The 18402-nt window shown below is 41.7% G+C and overlaps 3 protein-coding genes and 1 long non-coding RNA gene across 5 annotated transcripts in view; 3 read left to right on the top strand and 1 right to left on the bottom strand.

Moving 5' to 3' along the window:
• hoxb3a (homeobox B3a) overlaps window positions 1-18402 on the top strand; it is a 55227-nt gene that overhangs the window by 9063 nt on the left and 27762 nt on the right. The window contains exon 1 of one of the 2 annotated variants that reach the window (XM_062532779.1): window positions 4772-4880. The exons of the other annotated variant lie outside the window; for it this stretch is intronic. The gene's annotated coding sequence lies outside the window, so the exon portion shown is untranslated. Of the gene's footprint in view, window positions 1-4771; window positions 4881-18402 lie in introns of those variants that run through there. 2 annotated transcript variants of the gene reach the window in all.
• Window positions 1-18402, bottom strand: part of LOC134077277 (uncharacterized) — an 87955-nt gene that overhangs the window by 5244 nt on the left and 64309 nt on the right. The gene's annotated exons all lie outside the window — the stretch shown is intronic.
• hoxb5a (homeobox B5a) lies at window positions 1384-3837 on the top strand. The gene is made up of 2 exons (XM_062532778.1): window positions 1384-2035; window positions 2715-3837. The coding sequence occupies exons 1-2, from the start codon at window positions 1456-1458 to the stop codon at window positions 2960-2962; spliced, it is 828 nt and encodes a 275-aa protein (XP_062388762.1). The 5' UTR covers window positions 1384-1455; the 3' UTR covers window positions 2963-3837.
• The window catches only part of hoxb4a (homeobox B4a), a 3320-nt gene continuing 1548 nt past the window's right edge, over window positions 16631-18402 (top strand). Inside the window, exons 1-2 of the mRNA XM_062532790.1 lie at window positions 16631-17260; window positions 18214-18402. The exon at window positions 18214-18402 is cut by the window's right edge and continues 1548 nt beyond it. Of these exons, the coding sequence (XP_062388774.1) occupies window positions 16837-17260; window positions 18214-18402 (613 nt within the window). The 5' untranslated portion in view covers window positions 16631-16836. The remainder of the gene's footprint in view (window positions 17261-18213) is intronic.

Raw genomic sequence — 18402 nt, forward strand, 5'->3', positions numbered from 1 at the left:
TTTGTGCAGGTAGGCAGGCGCATAATTAGGCAACTTCTGCTCTTAGCTTCGATGTAAAAACACATCGATATGGCTATAAAATAGACAGATTGGATAGAAAGAAAAATAGACAGATAGACAGATAGCATGAGTGGGCCTTCTAACGTCATAGATATGACAAAAACGACGCATTCACAGTATAAGTCATGTAAAACAAATACACGTATAGCTCTTCGACCTTCGAAGTAGGTTTGTGCCAATTGCAAAAGCTAGGCTGAAGCTTGAGTTCATCAAAACGAAACGTGAACCTTTTTAACATTTCAGAACTTAAACAAACGTAGGCTATCAAAATTATCTGGTATCTCTCATTCACTGTTTTCGGTGACATACATGTAAGCTAAGGAAGAACACCACTGGCAGAATGAACGTTTACATATTATTGCGCACATACATGAAGTTACTTATGCCCCGGTGTCAACAAACCGTAAATCAGTCAAGACCATTTATCACAGAATTGCGTTCCACATATTCAGTCCAAAACGTTTGCAGCCTGTGGCTGTGGTTGTGGCTCGCTTGGAAATGTTCACCTACAATGTCAGTCGGCTTGTAAATGCAATCAAAGCTTTACAAGAGCGACTGCCAATACATGCCCATTAAAAACAACACCACGTTTCCATGACGTTTGGAAACACTCGAGACAACAGTAATCATAGAAATCATGATCTCATAAAGAACACAAATGCACTAAGTAGTAGCCAAACACCAACACTATTACTAATAGTCTAATACTACTACTACTACTACTACTACTAGTAATTAATACTTAATGCTAATGGAAAAGTCTAGTTAAAGTGGAATGTAATGTTACTTTTATCAGACCATTCGTGCTCAAAAGAATTTGCAGTTTCAAACATGATGAAAGAGGCATTATTGGTATGAATGTGCTATTTTCCTTTCATATAACTGACTATTTACAAAGCAGTCCAGGACAAACCAACGTGTAAAGGGTCAATAAGTACTATTAATGATACTATGATCACAACAAGTGATACTGGACATAATAGTGATACAAATCATTTTTATTATCGTAGTAAAAGAGGACAAAAGGAGGTGAGGTATGGAACGAACGTTTCTTTTTCTAGCAAAAACCTATATGTCCAGTAGGTGACGCTGTCTGCTAACGCGCAGCACACCACAGCAATGGGAGGCACACGTTGACTTGAGCCTAACGACTCCCATCTCGTCATCATTTGTAACCATAGAGCATGAATTACCTCTTGAAGTCATCAGTGAGAATTTACGACTGGTCAACAAAAGCACGTGATTCCCAAACGCACCCCCACCCCCATATTTGGCCGCATACATAGCAAAAACGAAGTACAGTGCATTGCTATAATTCATTAATACATCATAAATCGTGAAGCACAGCGTTATAACGACCAAGATCTACAAATCAAGCCCTCTAAAACAACCTAAATGAGCTCTTACTTTGTAAACTCGTTCTCAGGGCGCTACCCAAATGGCCCCGACTATCAGTTACTAAATTATGGAACTAGCAGCAGCGCTATGAACGCTTCGTACAGGGACTCCGGCACCATGCATTCAGGCTCTTACGGCTACAACTACAATGGGATGGACCTAAGCGTCAATCGTTCAACCGCTACGGGCCACTTTGGGGCTGTTGGGGATAACTCCCGGGGCTTCCAGTCCCCGGCTCCGGAGACGCGGTTTCGGCAGCCATCAAGCTGTTCGCTCGCGTCTCCGGAGCCCCTGCCCTGCTCCAACAGCGAGAGCCTGGGATCCAAAAGCTCTTCCTCCCCCTCCGACCAGAGCGCCTCAACAGCGGGCAGTAACCTCACCAACAGCACACATTTTACAGAAATCGACGAGGCCAGTGTTTCTTCCGAGACCGAGGAAGGCACCCACAGATCAAGCAACCCCGCTCCCCGGACGCAGCAAAAGCAGGAGTCCACCGCCACATCCACCACGTCGGCGTCGACCGATGGCCAAACGCCACAGATATTCCCCTGGATGCGGAAACTGCATATAAGCCATGGTACATACGTATTTTGTTTTAATTCTATGTATTCTCGATGTATAGTAATGTTACTTGTTTTACTCAAGGCTAATACAAATGCACCATATGATTCAGTCTTTATTTTAATTTCCGTGATGCGCCATAAATCTTTGAAGTGTGGAGCCTTACAAACTGTTGGCGAGAGAATGGCAGTGGGGTGGCAGAAAGGACAGGGCGACAGGGAGACTTAGAAGTTGTTGTTTCTTCGGAAAGTTTCGCTTTATTTCTTGTGGGAACTTGATTAGGCTGGGGGGCAATAAAAGACGAGGGGCCATAAAACGAGCAGAATCAAAGGAGGTGGAGAAAAAAAAGTTGAGGGGTGACGAGGAAAACAGCAAAAACAGAGGAAGAAGGACAATAGTAACGTGTGAAATTATCGAGCCACTTCTAAGTAAGCTACCCCATGTTAAACCATTTCAGACCACGTAAAAAAAGCGGAAAGCAGTAACAGCAAGCGAGGCATGTCTAGCATAACCCCAGCGCATTGCTTTAATCTGCCAGGCTTAGAATTCTACTGAAAAGCGAGGCTCATTTGTGACTAAATCTGTGTAAACGAACGCATGCTAACAAGTTGTGTGTGGTCATCTGCTTTTCTGATTGCTGTGTCCCTGCATTCCGCTAATGCTTGTTCCCATTGCGTTTTGTTCATGCTGTTTAGATATGACGGGACCAGACGGCAAAAGGGCCCGAACCGCATACACCCGCTATCAGACGCTAGAGCTGGAAAAAGAGTTCCATTTCAATAGGTACCTCACCCGGAGGAGGAGGATAGAGATAGCCCATGCGCTGTGTCTCTCAGAACGGCAAATTAAGATCTGGTTCCAGAATCGAAGGATGAAATGGAAAAAGGACAATAAGCTGAAGAGTATGAGTTTGGCTACTGCAGGTAGCGCGTTCCAGCCGTAGTAGTCGTGCAAATCATTCTGTGTTGGTGGAAAGGATATCATAATAAATGAAACACACAAAAAATAGGTTTCAAGACACAGTTACAGAGTCCAGTTCAATGCGGCACCTTTCGGCATGTTGTTGATGTTTTAGGCAACTTAAAATTCTACTGTGGTACTGCTATAATTAATGAAAAAAAAAACTTAGTGTTCATATGTTGTTGTTTTTTAATACTATGGTGACTATTATTTCGAGAGGAAAAAAAAGAAAAGAAAAAAAATATATCCAATGCCGCCTGATGTTCTTGTTATAAATATTGTTTATGTGTCAATGGCTATGTTAATGCTCTCTCGAAAGTTAGCATGCAGCTCTTAAATGTTATAACTTATTTACGATCTATAACAAGTGTATACTTTGAGTTTACAACTTAGAATTGCCTTTCCCCCTATATGAAGTGAAGCTGTAGTATAGTGGTAACTGCATTGCTTTTGCAGAACCATCCGTGTGTTTCATGCTCCTCTTCATGCTTAACTACTATTTGTCTGCATAAGTTCCATTAGGTTTTCGTCATGTGTTCAAATCCACCAATATTTTTTGAGTAAAAAGGGGAAACCTGTATATAGACCTCGCTGTTTCAGTTCATACATGTGTATAGTTATATTCAACAAATGTAATTGTATATTATTGGATCATGGTTATGTTCCAAGCAGGATGTACATATTAGACATTTTTAATGTGACCAATTAGCTCTTCGTAGTAGGCAGAATGGATGACAAGCGTGTGAAAGCTGAAATAAATGGCAATTATCATGTCAGACTGCCTGTACGCATTTTGCCAATACGCTTTTTGTATTTGTTTGTAGCTTAAATTGGAGTAAAAAATAAAGTTCCTCATATTCAGACCAAAAACTGGACTGTATTGATTGCATTTTAGTATGGACGACCCCCGTGTGCCCCAAGAGCATGGCATCTGTGGGTCAAACGCATCTCAAACTACTAACACACTGCCAACTTCCTTCCTGGTGTAAATGCGACCACCAACCCTACTTTGACAATAATCAACCATCGATTTGTCTCAACATTGTTAAAACTGTCTTGTTACATCCTTGCACAATTAAGTCAATGGAGTGTCTGGCTTTGTTGAATTCTTGGAAATATAAGTCGGCTCCGCCAGTCAATCCACTCAGAGAAAAATTAACTCCACAAGTTTATGCTGAAAATGCGCACTTGAATCACATGGCTATCACGTAAACTAACAACAAAACCATTCACCACAACAACGCAAAAACTAAACTACTGCATAGGCTACACATGGCCAGCCTGTCAACAGAGAAAATAAAATAGCTTACGCACAATGCTCCCTGCATGGTTTTCTTAATTGTTAGAGGCAGCCCCTCGCAGACTAACGACTTTACATCTGATTTCAAGTAAACAAACACTGAACTCTTAAACTTACCAAAGTGTCTCCAATGGTTAGGCTAAGTCTAGACGACTTTTGAGAGCTGCGTAAGGGTCCTGTCATGGGGACTAGCTGTCCGACCTGCTTGGTCGCCTGCGTTTAGCAATTCCGCTTTCCCTTTTCACCAAACTATACCAAAAGTAGCTATGACATTTACATGTCAAACGGATGAGCATTTTATCTTGAAGTTAGATCGTAAAAATCGCCCAGGCCACAGACAGATACCCCTCACTGGCTCTCAAAAGTCACGTGGGGTCCATAAAGTTAGTTTTATGGTTTTGGGGAGTTGACAATGTACTATATATTTCACATTCTAGAATGCAAGTGACGGTTTAACTGCTTCGAAGGGATTCTAAAGGGTCAGTTGCGATGGTAAGAGCAGTCTGGTAGGCCACTGCAGTGCCCGCGCCTGGTCCGTATAATGTCTCCTCTCTGGTTCTACTTTCAAGAAAATGTGGACTATGGATTATGCGTACATGAAGTAAGTTCAGATTAAGCCTATTGCTCGGTCATTTGGTCTCAGGGCGAGGTTGAGAGGAGAAGGACACTGAGTCAGATAGTGGGGGGCAATTCATTTCGCCCCACTGTCACAGGGCAATGAAAGCTGTTGTAGGTTACTGCTGATGAAGCACTGGACTTTTGTGCGTCTTGCAGATGTGTATAAGTGCGCCTGCATAAAGATACAAGGGTAAAAAAAATAGTATAATGTGTGCAGGATAGGCTATTTATGGTCATGGTAAATTTTGAGATAGTGTGTTGTAGCCGTTTGGATTATGGATTAGGTTACTCTGCCATAGAAATATGTGTTGGATTTATTAATGAACAGGTTAGCCTATATGAATATGATATGCCCATCAAAACAACTTCGCATAACAATGCTGATGCTACATGTAATTCGAATCGATACGGATATATTTGTCCTGTGCCTTTATTAGTCTACCTCATGTAAAAATCGTTTGCAGTTCACAAAACAGCAAGGATAGGCTCTAAGTTGAACGAAATAGACCTATAGAGATACCTGGCGACTCTGATGTTGGATGGAATTCACACCTGCTATTAGATAATAGCTTCAGACTTTACTGTGATGTGGAAGCCTACCTTTTAGTCTAGCCAAATGTTAAATTCAAGTTTCAATTTCGTGAAATATTCTACTTTTTTATAGATGTATTTTGTCCATTGGCTGTGTCAATTGGACAGTTCACTGTCGCTATAGTTATGGAAATTATGAGGATGTTTTGAAAAGTTACTGCCATGCAACTTCTTGAAAATATTAAACATTCTGGAAATAATTCCACTGACACTATCTCTCTCTGTTTCTCAAACGCACACAAACACACTTTCTCTCACTCAGTGTATCACGTTCACCCCCCTCCAACCACCACCCTACACACACACACATACACACACTCACAATTCGACAAGCACATCTTTGTTCCAACTCCGCCCAAGTATTTCCAAAAGGGAAACGTGTGAATAACAACACACTGGATAGGCCTGCCGCGACTCTCGACATTTGTATGAAAGTGTCTACGAGTCTGCAAGAAAAAGCTCACGTAGGAACACCTAAAATAGCCTGGATAATGCTAGGACTAAGCTCACATATCACAGGGGATCTTTATATGATTTAATTACACCTATCATATAAACTGTTTAATGTTTTTGTCATCATGACTCTTACATAGGCCTAGCTGAGTTCAAATCGAGTGTAAAGTTCGGAACTGTATATCATTAGATTCCACTCAGCACCGCGCAAAGAGACCCCTCTTTAAAAACGGCACTTCACTAGTGGTAGCACTCCAGTAATAAGAGCATAGGACTGTCATTGATGTGACTATTAATGTTATCCAACATTAACAACAACCGCAAAAAGAAGTCTGTGGTTTCCTTGCGCCGCTTTATGGCTCAGGCGTAAACGCAGTTGCTGGGTTGGAGAACCCTTGGTAGCTTATCTCGTTTATCTACAAGTCATTACATAAATTTAGCAACCGCAGTTATGCAATAGTCTTTTCTTTCTTTCTTTCTCTTTCCAGTGCTTTCTTTCTCTCACACTCTTGTTTCTTTCCTCATTAAAAAAATGTTTCGGATGTAAGTTAGGCCTATTTTATACATTTCCCATTCTTTGCCAGGTGATCAAATTTAATAAAATAAATAGGCTACTCTTTTCTGTGTGTTATGCTCTGCACAGCCAGTTGCTTGTGTCGATAATTTTGCTCTTTTTGGATACTGAAGCTTAGGTAGGCTACAAGTCCAGCCGACATGGCATTTAGGGTTAATCTGACATGGTACCATCTGTTAATAAATCAATTCATCCTTGCCGGGGTCAGCGAGAGTTTACGGCTGTTGTGTGAGAGCACAAGCAACCTACACACTGTACTTTCTAAGGAGGATAGTATAGAATTTACCTAAGTGACTTGTGTGATGACATAACGACTAGGGAAAGGCGAATTGCTGTTGAAATGTTGGAGATGTTTAGTATTTTAAAGCAACTGCAAATGTCTCCTGCATTAAATGTTAATAATCAAATATTTGGCTCAGTTTAGGCCTCATAGTCCGAGATAAAATAAGCTTGAAGGAAAATCGAAATGACATCCCCTTCTGGCTCGAATAGTTTGTGGTGTGTGTGTGTGTGTGTGTGTGTGTGTGTGTGTGTGTGTGTGTGTGTGTGTGTGTGTGTGTGTGTGTGTGTGTGTGTGTGTGTGTGTGTGTGTGTGTGTGAGCGCGCGCGTGTGTGTGTATATGTGTGTTGTGCGCGCAACAGAATGAGGAAGTTTCATGTGGTAAACAGGAAGGCAGATCTCTAGTCGCGAGGAAAGGCTAGGCGTTCTATATAATTTTTCATCGGCTTCCTTGTCACTGATATAGTGGGAAGGACCAAGGCCTTTACCAAACTCCTCCATGTTGGCCTCTTTTAGAATCCCGATCCGAGTTCATCGCCCTGGACCCTTCACACTCCAATAGTTTGTGCACAACTAGCTTTGCCTGCCGTCGTCTGAAACGCATAGCCTACAGATCTCATTCGGGCCTAACATGTTTTAGGTGTGTCGGTGAGTAACTAGGCGACGGCAAATTCAATGTAAGGTGTGTTTGTGCGTCAGAATGTATTTGCTTGGGTGGGTTGGGATCAGTCTAAAGCAGAATTTACCCTTGCAACATAAGTAGGTAGGCCTACCCAGTCTGCTAAGAATGGTTGTCATATAGTTTTGGGGTAAATTACCTCGCTGGATCAGAAAAATATTTGTGCTTTGAACGCCAATAGAGTTATTTTACAGTTGTCACACTGCCTGGCTGACCTTCAGGCTCAATTGAACGCAGTTAAACACCGCATGCAGTCGGTGCAGTATATTGATAATATTGAATATTGCCAGTCTATTGCACTGTCTAGATACATTGTTTTGTTATGCAAAATTTAAATAACGTGCCAATGGTCAAGCAAAATATTGAATTGACGTAGGATTGAATTTCAGGGACAGATCGAGCAGATTTTTATGCCGTCGTTTCGAACGTTTAAATTGCCATTTTAACCTCGTAATGTGTTCTGCATATTGATAGGGGTAATCTTCGCGCGTATATCTCATCCATAATGCATGAGCACGGGATCATCCAGAGGTCAGCAGACGCGCGCAGCCGATTCGGCGCACGCGCTCAAACAAACAGCGAGCTCATCACATGGGCCACTCGATGTTTATCCCTCCAAAGGGGGAGAGAGGGAGGCTGTCGGAAAATGTATTTATTTACCCCACTCTCTTTCCTCTTCTGCATCCGATTCACTAAGCATTACATGCGTGAGGACGGACAACGAAAACATCCCCAATATCAGTCCAGTGAATGCACCCCACTGCGTATAGGCAACACCAGCGATTCTCGTCCATTTTATTCATTAGGCTGTTTGGTGCTGAACCCAACGGATGTGTTTTCTGCAGTGTTTGAAAACCAAACAGTCAAAAATGGCCTATCCCTGTTCGAACGAGTTCTTGTAGGAGATAAGATAGTTTGTTTTTGTAAATAGATAATAATATATTAGGACACACTGTTTTGAGCAAATATTTAGGCTAAGCTTTCGTTAAGTCTATAATGCTATACTTCCGATGTGGCGGTAGCCTACATGTTTTTATATGGATCATTCTGACAATATTTTGGACTCCTTTGACAGTTGCTCGAACATAACAATCGTCGCACTATACTCATTTCGAATATTATGCTTAAGTTTGTGATATACCTATAATGACGATGACAACAACACCAATAATAATATGAATAATGTTTATAAGGATAATAATAAGAATGATGATAATAATAATAATACTAATAATAATAACAGCATTATGAATAATAATATTAATAATAATAATAGCCTAATAATAATAATAATAATAAGAGAAACAAACAAATAAGGCTGGTTATGTCTTGGTTGAGGCGTAATCATTTCTTTGGCTAAGTTCGATCCGATGTAGGTGTATTTTGATTTAATTATGCCTAACTAAATACTGAGTGTGGGGCAATCAGAAGAACGACGTAATTATTGTACACGGGCCGATACTGTCTTCTCGAGATTTTAACGCAAAAACTACACCACTGTAAAACAACACCACGGGACACGAATTGATACGTGTAACATGTGGATGGAGATTACATAATTGCAGAGCATTGTCTCCAACGAAGTAATGTGCAACCAAGTTCGATGGCTAATTCAAATACCACATATGTATTTTATTTCTGCCTTAGTTTTCTGCCAGAGAGAAGAGGCTAGAAAACTAGATGCAACGCTCTTCCGTGGCCAGCAGAGCCCGCTTTAGACCAAAGTTCACAGCTTCAGAAGGAATATCTCTCCCTGCAGAATAGCCTCGCTTACCAGAGCATTGCAGTTGAAAATGTAAAGCACACATACGGCTGTATATGCAGCTAGATTTGTTTTAATTCATTTTCCGATGTGGTAGTGTAAGACTTGTGTCGTGATAGATACGTGCGGGAAAGGTTTACGGTATCCTAAGAACCATGCGCAACCAAATGTTTTTTTTTCCTCGCTATTAAGAGAGGCATATAACGTGCGTCGCTGAATGTAAAATGGCCGTAAGCAGTCATATAGCACAACGTCTCCTCTTTATTCTACACGTTAGCCTCAAGCAAGTGAAGGTGAATCTATCCTCGTTAGAATGGCTGTGTAGAAGCCCGGGGTCACAGAGTTGAGGGGTCAAAAGTTTACGTCGTGCGTGACTCGGCTGTCGACTCTGTAGACCAATTGCTGGATGTCAATGGCAAAGTGGGAGAGCGAGAGAGAGGAGGGGAGAGGGGAGGGGAGTGACTGAAAGGAGAGAGAAGCTCCGGGCGGGGGAGTGAAGAGCCACAGATTGTCTCATGCGCAAAGATGAGAGAAATGATAGCGAGACAAGAGGGTTGAGGTGGAGGGCTGACCTTCGCGGTGTAACAATGCAAGCCCCTCGCGTTCACCAAACAGGCAGAGAGAAACGGAGAGAAATGGCCGCACAGACCGAAGAACTAAACGGAAGGATTCGGTGACATTGGGCTTCTCCCATTCATAATGCAGGTGTTTGCTCTCCTGCCGAGTGAGGTCACTGCAATGCACCAACGATGGCCGATGGTTCATACTTGGCCGATGGCTTCAGTGACTTCTAGAAATCAAGTTGATATTGCATCTTGGTTTGGCTATATGTGAATTAATTTACACCTAATGAAAATAACCAGCGATCAGTAAGGTATTTGTCACATGCACTCTAGTACCACAATAACGCGGTTACTGAGTAGCATGCTCTTGATTAAGCAGGCCATGATTTGTTAAATACTAGCCTAGACTACTACATTTTTCTGCTTAGGTCTTCCTATTTGAAAACAACAACAAACTAGCAAGGAAGTGTATGAGTAGGCCAAACCATATGGTTTCTCAAGGCTGTTCTTCGACAAATAGTTTCAGATATAGTTTAGGCTATGTAAGCCATGGCGGCACTGCAACATTTTGAGTAAGAATGAAAGAAAAAAAAAAGTTAAAATAAAATATATTAATACTACGTGTCGCCTTTCCCCACCCTGTCAAAGAATAAGTAGCGAAACCGAAAGCCTATAGACTATTGTAGTAATGTAGCTTACGCGTAAACACTTTATAATATATATATATATATATATATATATATTAAAAAAACACCCTGACTAAAGATATTTAAAATAGCCTCAACATGCCAATGCCAATCATCCCAAGTCATTGAATCTTATCAGAGTGGTGTCCTTGGTCATTGAAATAATATGTCAAAATCCTATAGGCTGCACGCCGGATGACCCCACACTATTGAAAACGTTTATTCTTTAAATAAAGAATGGCTAACAAAGACGCAATGCATCCCCACCCAATTCAGTGATTATGCATCATTTAGAGTGCTTTGGGTCCCATAATGCACGACGTAGTATCAGCCACACACACACACACACACACACACACACACACACACACACACACACACACACACACACACGCACACACGCACACACAACGTGTTTGTGCTCATTTATTGATTACTTATTTATGTTATGAAAAAATACCAAAGATCACATTTTTTAACCTAAAAACAAGTCGTCTGTCTGTATAACCATGTCAATCCTCTCACTTTTATGCGTATGAAACAATTATAAGCACATGTGAAGCAACTGTTGCTGATAAAGTCTTCGACGTCATAAATATTTTACCAAGTGATAGGGCCTAATCATTAATTTTAAAATGATCATTATTAAAAAAACTAAAACAGCTAGGAAAATGTAAGTAATCTTGAATCTACTGAATCTCAACAAATGCAGAGTTGCCTATATACCTATCCTTGCGAGCAAAATAATATAAACATAAGTTAAGAGAAGCTTGGCATACAAATACAAACTTTGACTGATTGGCTTTCGTGAACGTGCACTGCACAGACGCCATCAACGCAGAAAGAGGGAAAATGCATAATTCAGTAAACAAATAATTACATTATTGGCACAAAGATTGGGTCTAATGGTGGTTGCTGGGATGGTATGATTCTCTGGGACGGTATTGTGTAAAACAAAGTGCATAAGTGGTGAATAATTGTATTAGAAAACACGTTGGAATTGGAGTTCACTCGGAGTTCACTGAATTAATCTCAATTCCATTGTAACATGTGCCGTTGCCAGGCAGTGCATTGTCCAACATTTTTATATCTGGATTTCGCACGGGATATAAACCGCAGTTCTATCTAAATTTAAATAGTTTTCCCGACTGCCACTGTAACAGTTAGACTACTACCAAATTAGACAGCCATATGTACTTTTCCCCTTAAGGCGCAAGTGTTTCAGATATGCTTAAGACCAAAACATTGCGCACAGATGGTACCTAATGCCACAGACCAATGAACATATTCTTTTACTACTATGTGCTTCTTGCATTATTTTACTGAGGATTAATTAATTAATTGTGGTATATAATTGTGCATGTTGACTGTCTTAATACCTTCAGCTAATTCAAAAACTTTGAATGAAAATAGTATTTAAAATTTTATTTTAAGGTCTTTTTTTAAGAACGATATAGGCTAGCCCATTCATGTTTATAGTCAAATAATGCCTCTCTTATATATTGCTTAAAAACAGCAGTTTTCATTTAAGGTCAGCATCAAATGCTGTCCAGCTTTCCCACAACATTTCATTTATGCACACAGAAAATTAAGAAATGGGCTATGCTTGATTTGTTTGCGGGCTTAGAAAGCCCTTTTGAAAGAACCCCCCTTCCAAAGTCATTTTTCTTCAAAGTAATGACCTGGGCACAATTCAATATGACCGAGCAAGCTATGCATGCATTACTATAGAACTTGCGAGTGGGAGAGACCCTGAGCCGGGGTGAATCGCAGGTCAGTGCGTCTAACAAATATTAAAATGTACGGGGACTCGTGACACGCCTCGCTGTTTAACAAAGACTGCCAAAGTGCGAGATTAATACGAAAACTTGAGAGTCCACAACAAAATGCCTTAAAGCGTTCGATGGTATTGTGGCGTCCGCAGGAGCGGAGGAGTTATGGGGCATTTTATTTTTTAGATGTATTAGGAGGGAAACGGTTGCATAGAGCGCAGGGATAGCCTCTCTTGTCGCCGTTTGCTAGGCTAAGCGACAAAGGACAGCCGGCACCTCAGCTCTGGCAGATGAAGTTGATCTCAAGCTGTTTTATCGCATATTTTTCTTCCTCTTATGGCAAGCGTAGTATTCTCGCTGAAGATTGGCTTGCACCGTTTTGGACGATCTTATGTCCGCCTGCCCATTGTTGCAGAGGTTGTTAGAGCGGATCTGGAGGGACTCGCGGAAATGAGAAGGAGTTTCATGCACAAAGGTATCACGGCGAGGTCATGGGCTAAACCTGTGGCGCTGAAGAAAGGGGAAGGGGGGCGGCTGAGGGGTTAGAGCCACGGCGACAGGGAAAGAATGGACTCGAGGAGAATCGAAAATAAACCGGGGCGAGAGCAAGTACACTCGTTTTGCCGCGGCGGACGGGCAAAAAAATATAGAGGAGACAGAAGTCCCGAGCACGGAGTGAAAATGGATGCGCGGAGAGAAGTAAGTAAAGAAATCGGCGCTTCATTTACATATCGTGGCGTTCTCCGGCAGGTGCTTGCCTGGGCGGACCACGTGTTCTTGCTGTGCAGCGAGTCCACGGGTGCCCCCCTCCTCTCCCACCGGAGTTCTGTGCTGAATTCGGGCCCCACGGTGCCGCTCGTTGTTGAGTTGTGTGTGGAGCTAGTGTAGTGAATATTTACCTTGGCTATAGTTTCTGCCTAGGCTCTTTGAATGGCTGGCGGTGTACACATTAACCCCATAATGAGGCAGATGGCGGTGGGTCCCTATGCCGCTCTAAGGGGATGGTGCCTGGGGTGAAGGCGAGGTCGTGGACACCGGGGGGTGAAAGGGTTAGAGTGGACAGCAAGGCTAAACTTTCTCCTCCATTGCTTAGCTTGCATGCTACTTTCTTGTTATAGTAAATTATGGCTATTCTTATAGCAAGTGCAGCAAAATGTACAGAATATATACATTGTTTCCTTATAGTTGTTGCAAGTCCACTGTGCCTAGCAGGGCTGGCCATTTTATTCGACACTGACAATCAATTTATATCAGGGACAAAAGAGAAGAACGAGTCAAGGAAAGAAAAGGGCGATTTCAGAACTATTGTGTTCACTTGATTGCTCGGGCCTATTTGAGAAATTAGTAGGCCGTAGAATAGGCTATGCAGACGCTAGGGGTGCTACTGATTTTATTGATGGCCTGAGCTTTCATTTGTATCTAGCCAGGAAATTAAACGAAAATATAGACACATGGCTTTTTCCGAAAACATTCGATTTCACTATTTTTAGCGTTCTATTTATGGCCAATTTTACATTAATCTTGGACTGATTTTGGCATATGTATATGTTAATACATATGTATAGCTTACACACACACACACACACACATATATATAGATCCAACTGAAACGAGAACAAAGAAACGTTAACCGGTGGATTTTTTTTAAAGCAGTTTTGAACCACTTATTAGTTTTGTCTGCCCATTCACTTTCTGCTGAAAACTGGATTTGTGCTGGAGAAGTTGTGAGGTGTGATTTTTGTCATTTCTACTGCCTAGGCTACTTGGGGACAACAGTGATTTTGAAGAGCAATTAAAGCACGATGTCCATACATTAATACATTGACTTATTGATAGCAGTATGGCCTAAACGAGGTATAAATAATTCTGCGTTTCGTGCTCAAAAGAGAAAACATGTGATCTTGATTATTATTTTTTTCGATTTTGTAAAAATATATTCTACTCAGTGGAGTGCATCCTTTGTCACCAGGTTTGATCTTTTCGTGTATTAAAATATCCTGCTCTTTGTTTTCCACTAGCAAAAATATAAAGGTTAATTTATTTTTCCCTGCAAATTATGTTGAACGAAAGACTTTGGGTTTGCGGTCAGGACCTGTGTCCTTTGTTATATATGATGTTGACTATAATGCACTGAGACGTTTTACTGTTTAAGTCAGATTCTGGATTTGTAATTAATCTACAGTATCCAAAATACTAGCCTACCCTGTAGATAGTAGAGTTTGAAAATTAATTTAATCCCTCGCTTCTCCTTTGCAAAGTGGTATACGTGTCTAGTTATCTCAGCAATGTTAAGTCATTACATGTCTTTGAGTTAGGTTACCATTTTACACACAGCTGCCCATCTCTCTACACTGTACGTTTGATTTAGCCATATTTTCAACCACGTCAAAGCTTACCTTTTTACAGATGATATCACGATAAAAAAAATCACTGTAATGTCTGTGTCTATGGGATTTTCTGGATCCTTGTGAGAAAGGGAATTGAGTAATCCATTGGTAGAGTTTAAGGCTTCTTTTTCAGTACCGTCTAAAATCGAAATGAAGTGCTGGGTGCTTGGTACAGGAGAAGAAAACTTGTTAAAAGGGTCGTAAAATGTTTGTTTGGTGCTTTGAGGATGTGTCAGGAGGCTGCCATTTCTTCCTCTGTGAATATTTTATGGTTTTATACCCCTCATCTCCGGATACGTACTCCGTTTGAGTGGTGTTAGGCAGGCCAGCTGCAAATTGGAGTGACCTGCCATAAAAACCATATGCATTATTTCCCATTCCCACTCTCCCATTCTTTCCTTATAACTGGCGTTTCAAACCAATGCCCATTCACGCTGTATTTGTGTGTTGTGTGTTGTGGAAACATACGTGAAAATATGCATCGTGGTAAAGATATGTATGATTGTGCTATCCCCCAACCTGCTCACTCGCAATTTTATTATCTCACCCTCCCTCTCCGTCGCTCTTTTTTCATTCTGGACCTTTGCCATTCTCCTTACTCAAGTGATAACAACAGATTTGCTGAATGCTAAACCTAATTTACTTTGAAACGCACGTTATTCGTGTTGGCTGTGTAGGATCTCCGGAAGGAGCTGGGGTTTTCTTTTTTCCAAGATCAAATGATAATGTTGTCTGGTGTATCCTGAGGGTAAACTTCGAAAATGCAGTCTGTTTAAAACCTATTGTCTGTTTGCAAAGCACCCGTCACCGAAATGAGGGAGACAATAGATGCACTTGAAGGCAGACCGACTCAGGTGCTGCACCTTGACTGCCAGTGGTCAAGGTGTGCTACCCTGTTCCATACCTGTTAAGGAGATACCTGTCATCTATATATACCCTGTAGATCCGGATTTGTGTGAAAAGACACACAGTCACAAATTCGTATCTAGGGGAGTATGTAGTTGATATATGCGCTACGCCATCGATGGAAGTCGAAGACGTTCAACCACTTCAACTGCTTTTATTTGTTATAGGCCTTGTTATTCTGTGTAAAAAAAAGACTTAACATGCATGATGTGACATTTTTCTTTCCCTTGTTTTGTGAAGACATGCTGGGAGGTTATGGCGTATGTATAATTGAACACGTGTTTTCATTCGAGTTGCAGAAAATGCAGCAATTGTCCCTTTAATGAGGCGCTTTGGTGGCTCCTCCACCAGCTTTCGATTTTGATGTGTTCGATTGAAACAACAAAACATGTTTCAGCGCGATATCCACTTGATATAAATTCGATATGTACTCTTAATGACCTGGAGAGATGTGCCTACCGAGGGTAGATGTTAGATTCAACTTCTTTGTTGTAGTTTATGGGGCTGCACTTCCAATTGCCATGCAAGGTGTGTAAATTCATGTGCAGAATGAGCGCTATTCTTTGATGGTTCTAACTGCCTACTTGCTTGAATGCAAAAAGGTCTTGCTGTGATTTAGGAGGCTTTGTAACCTGAATTAGTTGATGAATTTTCTATCGATCTCAAACAAGCCCAGATTAATCTCTGACAGTCTTCCGCTGCACGCTGCTCACGCCACAGACATTGCCCGTGCATTATTAGCGAGCGCATTTAAGGGCTTGGCCAGGGCTGGTCCTCTGCATCACTTTCCCTGGCACTGCTTTTTCAGAACAAGCCAAAAAAGAAAAACTCCAGAATACCTTAAATATCGTTACTGGGTATGTGCGCGCTGCATAGCTCATGCGCGAGTTTTTTCCTAACGAATTGTGGTGGAGTAGGGAGGGGGACTTGGAAGTCGTCCATGCAGACGTAAAACTGTCGGGAAAATGCGTCACGCATTGTAGACTTATAAGCTTTCGTTTGTTATTGTTTTGATTCTGTTGGTTGACTATCTTCCGCGTGCTATCATAAAAATATAAAACATCTGAATGTCACAAACTATGCACGGATGATGTGCGGGGTTCGTTCTGGCTAATCCCATTTCCTTATCCGGGAATTGGAGGGATCCACGCGATTGGCTACTGCTGTCACATGGATCCTTAACTTTGTTCACTTGACAGAAAGTAGGAGGGTTCTACAAAACAGGAAAACGAGTAAAGGGATAGATATAAATTTTAGTATATTTTGTGTGCAATTCAAGGAAATTAATGGCCATGAGTTCCTATTTGATCAACTCCAACTATGTGGACCCGAAGTTTCCACCCTGCGAGGAATACTCCCAAAATGACTACCTACCCAGTCACTCCCCGGATTACTACAGCGCTCAGAGGCAAGAGCCTGCGTTCCAACATGAGTCGATCTACCACCAGCGGTCGGGCTGTGTCGACCCGCCTTACACGTCGTGCCAGGGTCCGGGGCAGCCCGCAGTAGTTATGTCGCCGAGGAGTCACGTCTTACCACCAACCGGACTCTCAACTCCTCTACCCGAGCAAAGCCATCATTGCGACTCCGTAACTCCAAGCCCTCCGCCCGCTTGTGGCCAGAACCCCATTAACCAAAGCACTTCATCGGCCAGCTCACGCAAGGATCCCGTGGTGTATCCCTGGATGAAAAAAGTCCACGTAAACATTGGTAAGTGCTGCTAACTTCTACTTCTCTGCTCCGTCCTGCTACTACACTTCACCCAAGTTAGGAAGCTTGGATGTCCGGTGTTAAATCTATTGCTCCCCTTGTGAGGTAGCTCTCTGTCGAGATTTACGATCGGCTGTTTGTAGGGGCAATATAATTACACCCTCCATAAATTTTTATTGCACTTCTTTGCCAACTACCTTTGAAGTCTATGCAACCTTCCCTTTCTAATTTCTACAAGGGTAGGTTTTATTACGGCTCAAGAAACCCATAAGTTAAGTTTTATGCGTTCGTAATTTGATTTTAAGTGGCTGGATGCATAAACGTGTACTCTTCGCTGTCACTTCTCTATTGTGAGGTAAAAGTTTTATGGAAGCTGAAATATTCATATTTATGGTTAAAGCCATAAACCACTAATGGTTAGGCAAACAGTTCAACTCTATTATAGGTAAAGAGTATTATTCTGCAATAATTAGTGAGTGCTTCGAGAACTAGAGTGCAATTAGACGAGGACAAATACGACTGTTGCAAAGTCACCCGCTATCAGCACGTCCACACAGCGCAAGCGAGACCACAAAAATAGAATTGTCATATAATACTTTTGGTGTACTGTGTTGCAGTGTACTTCTGTGTGCTGTAAACATGTTTTCTGTGTTGTATGGCATGCCCACACATTTAACATGGATTCATACATTCTGTGTGGATTGCCCTGATTGTGCACGTCATTGTATGCCTCTGGCCCCCATGACAGAAATAACCTACCACATAGACTATGACCATTCGTCTTTTGCATGCAGCGCTGTTTTATTCGGATCTAGCGTTTGAATGGAACACTTTTGAGAATATATGTCACTAGGCCATGGTTATATTTTTTGCATGTTATGTGTTTATGGCTGTTATTGTGATTTTTCAAGCGGGTTAGTTGTAGAGTAATATATGGCTTTCTCTCCCAACAGTAAACCCAAATTATTCAGGAGGTGAACCCAAGCGCTCCCGCACAGCCTACACAAGACAACAAGTTCTGGAACTGGAAAAGGAGTTCCACTACAACCGCTATCTGACCCGGCGACGCAGGGTGGAGATAGCCCACACCCTATGCCTCTCGGAACGTCAGATCAAGATTTGGTTCCAGAACCGACGTATGA

The sequence above is a fragment of the Sardina pilchardus genome, chromosome 3 (genome assembly GCF_963854185.1).
Source record: "Sardina pilchardus chromosome 3, fSarPil1.1, whole genome shotgun sequence".
Classification (NCBI taxonomy): domain Eukaryota; kingdom Metazoa; phylum Chordata; class Actinopteri; order Clupeiformes; family Clupeidae; genus Sardina; species Sardina pilchardus.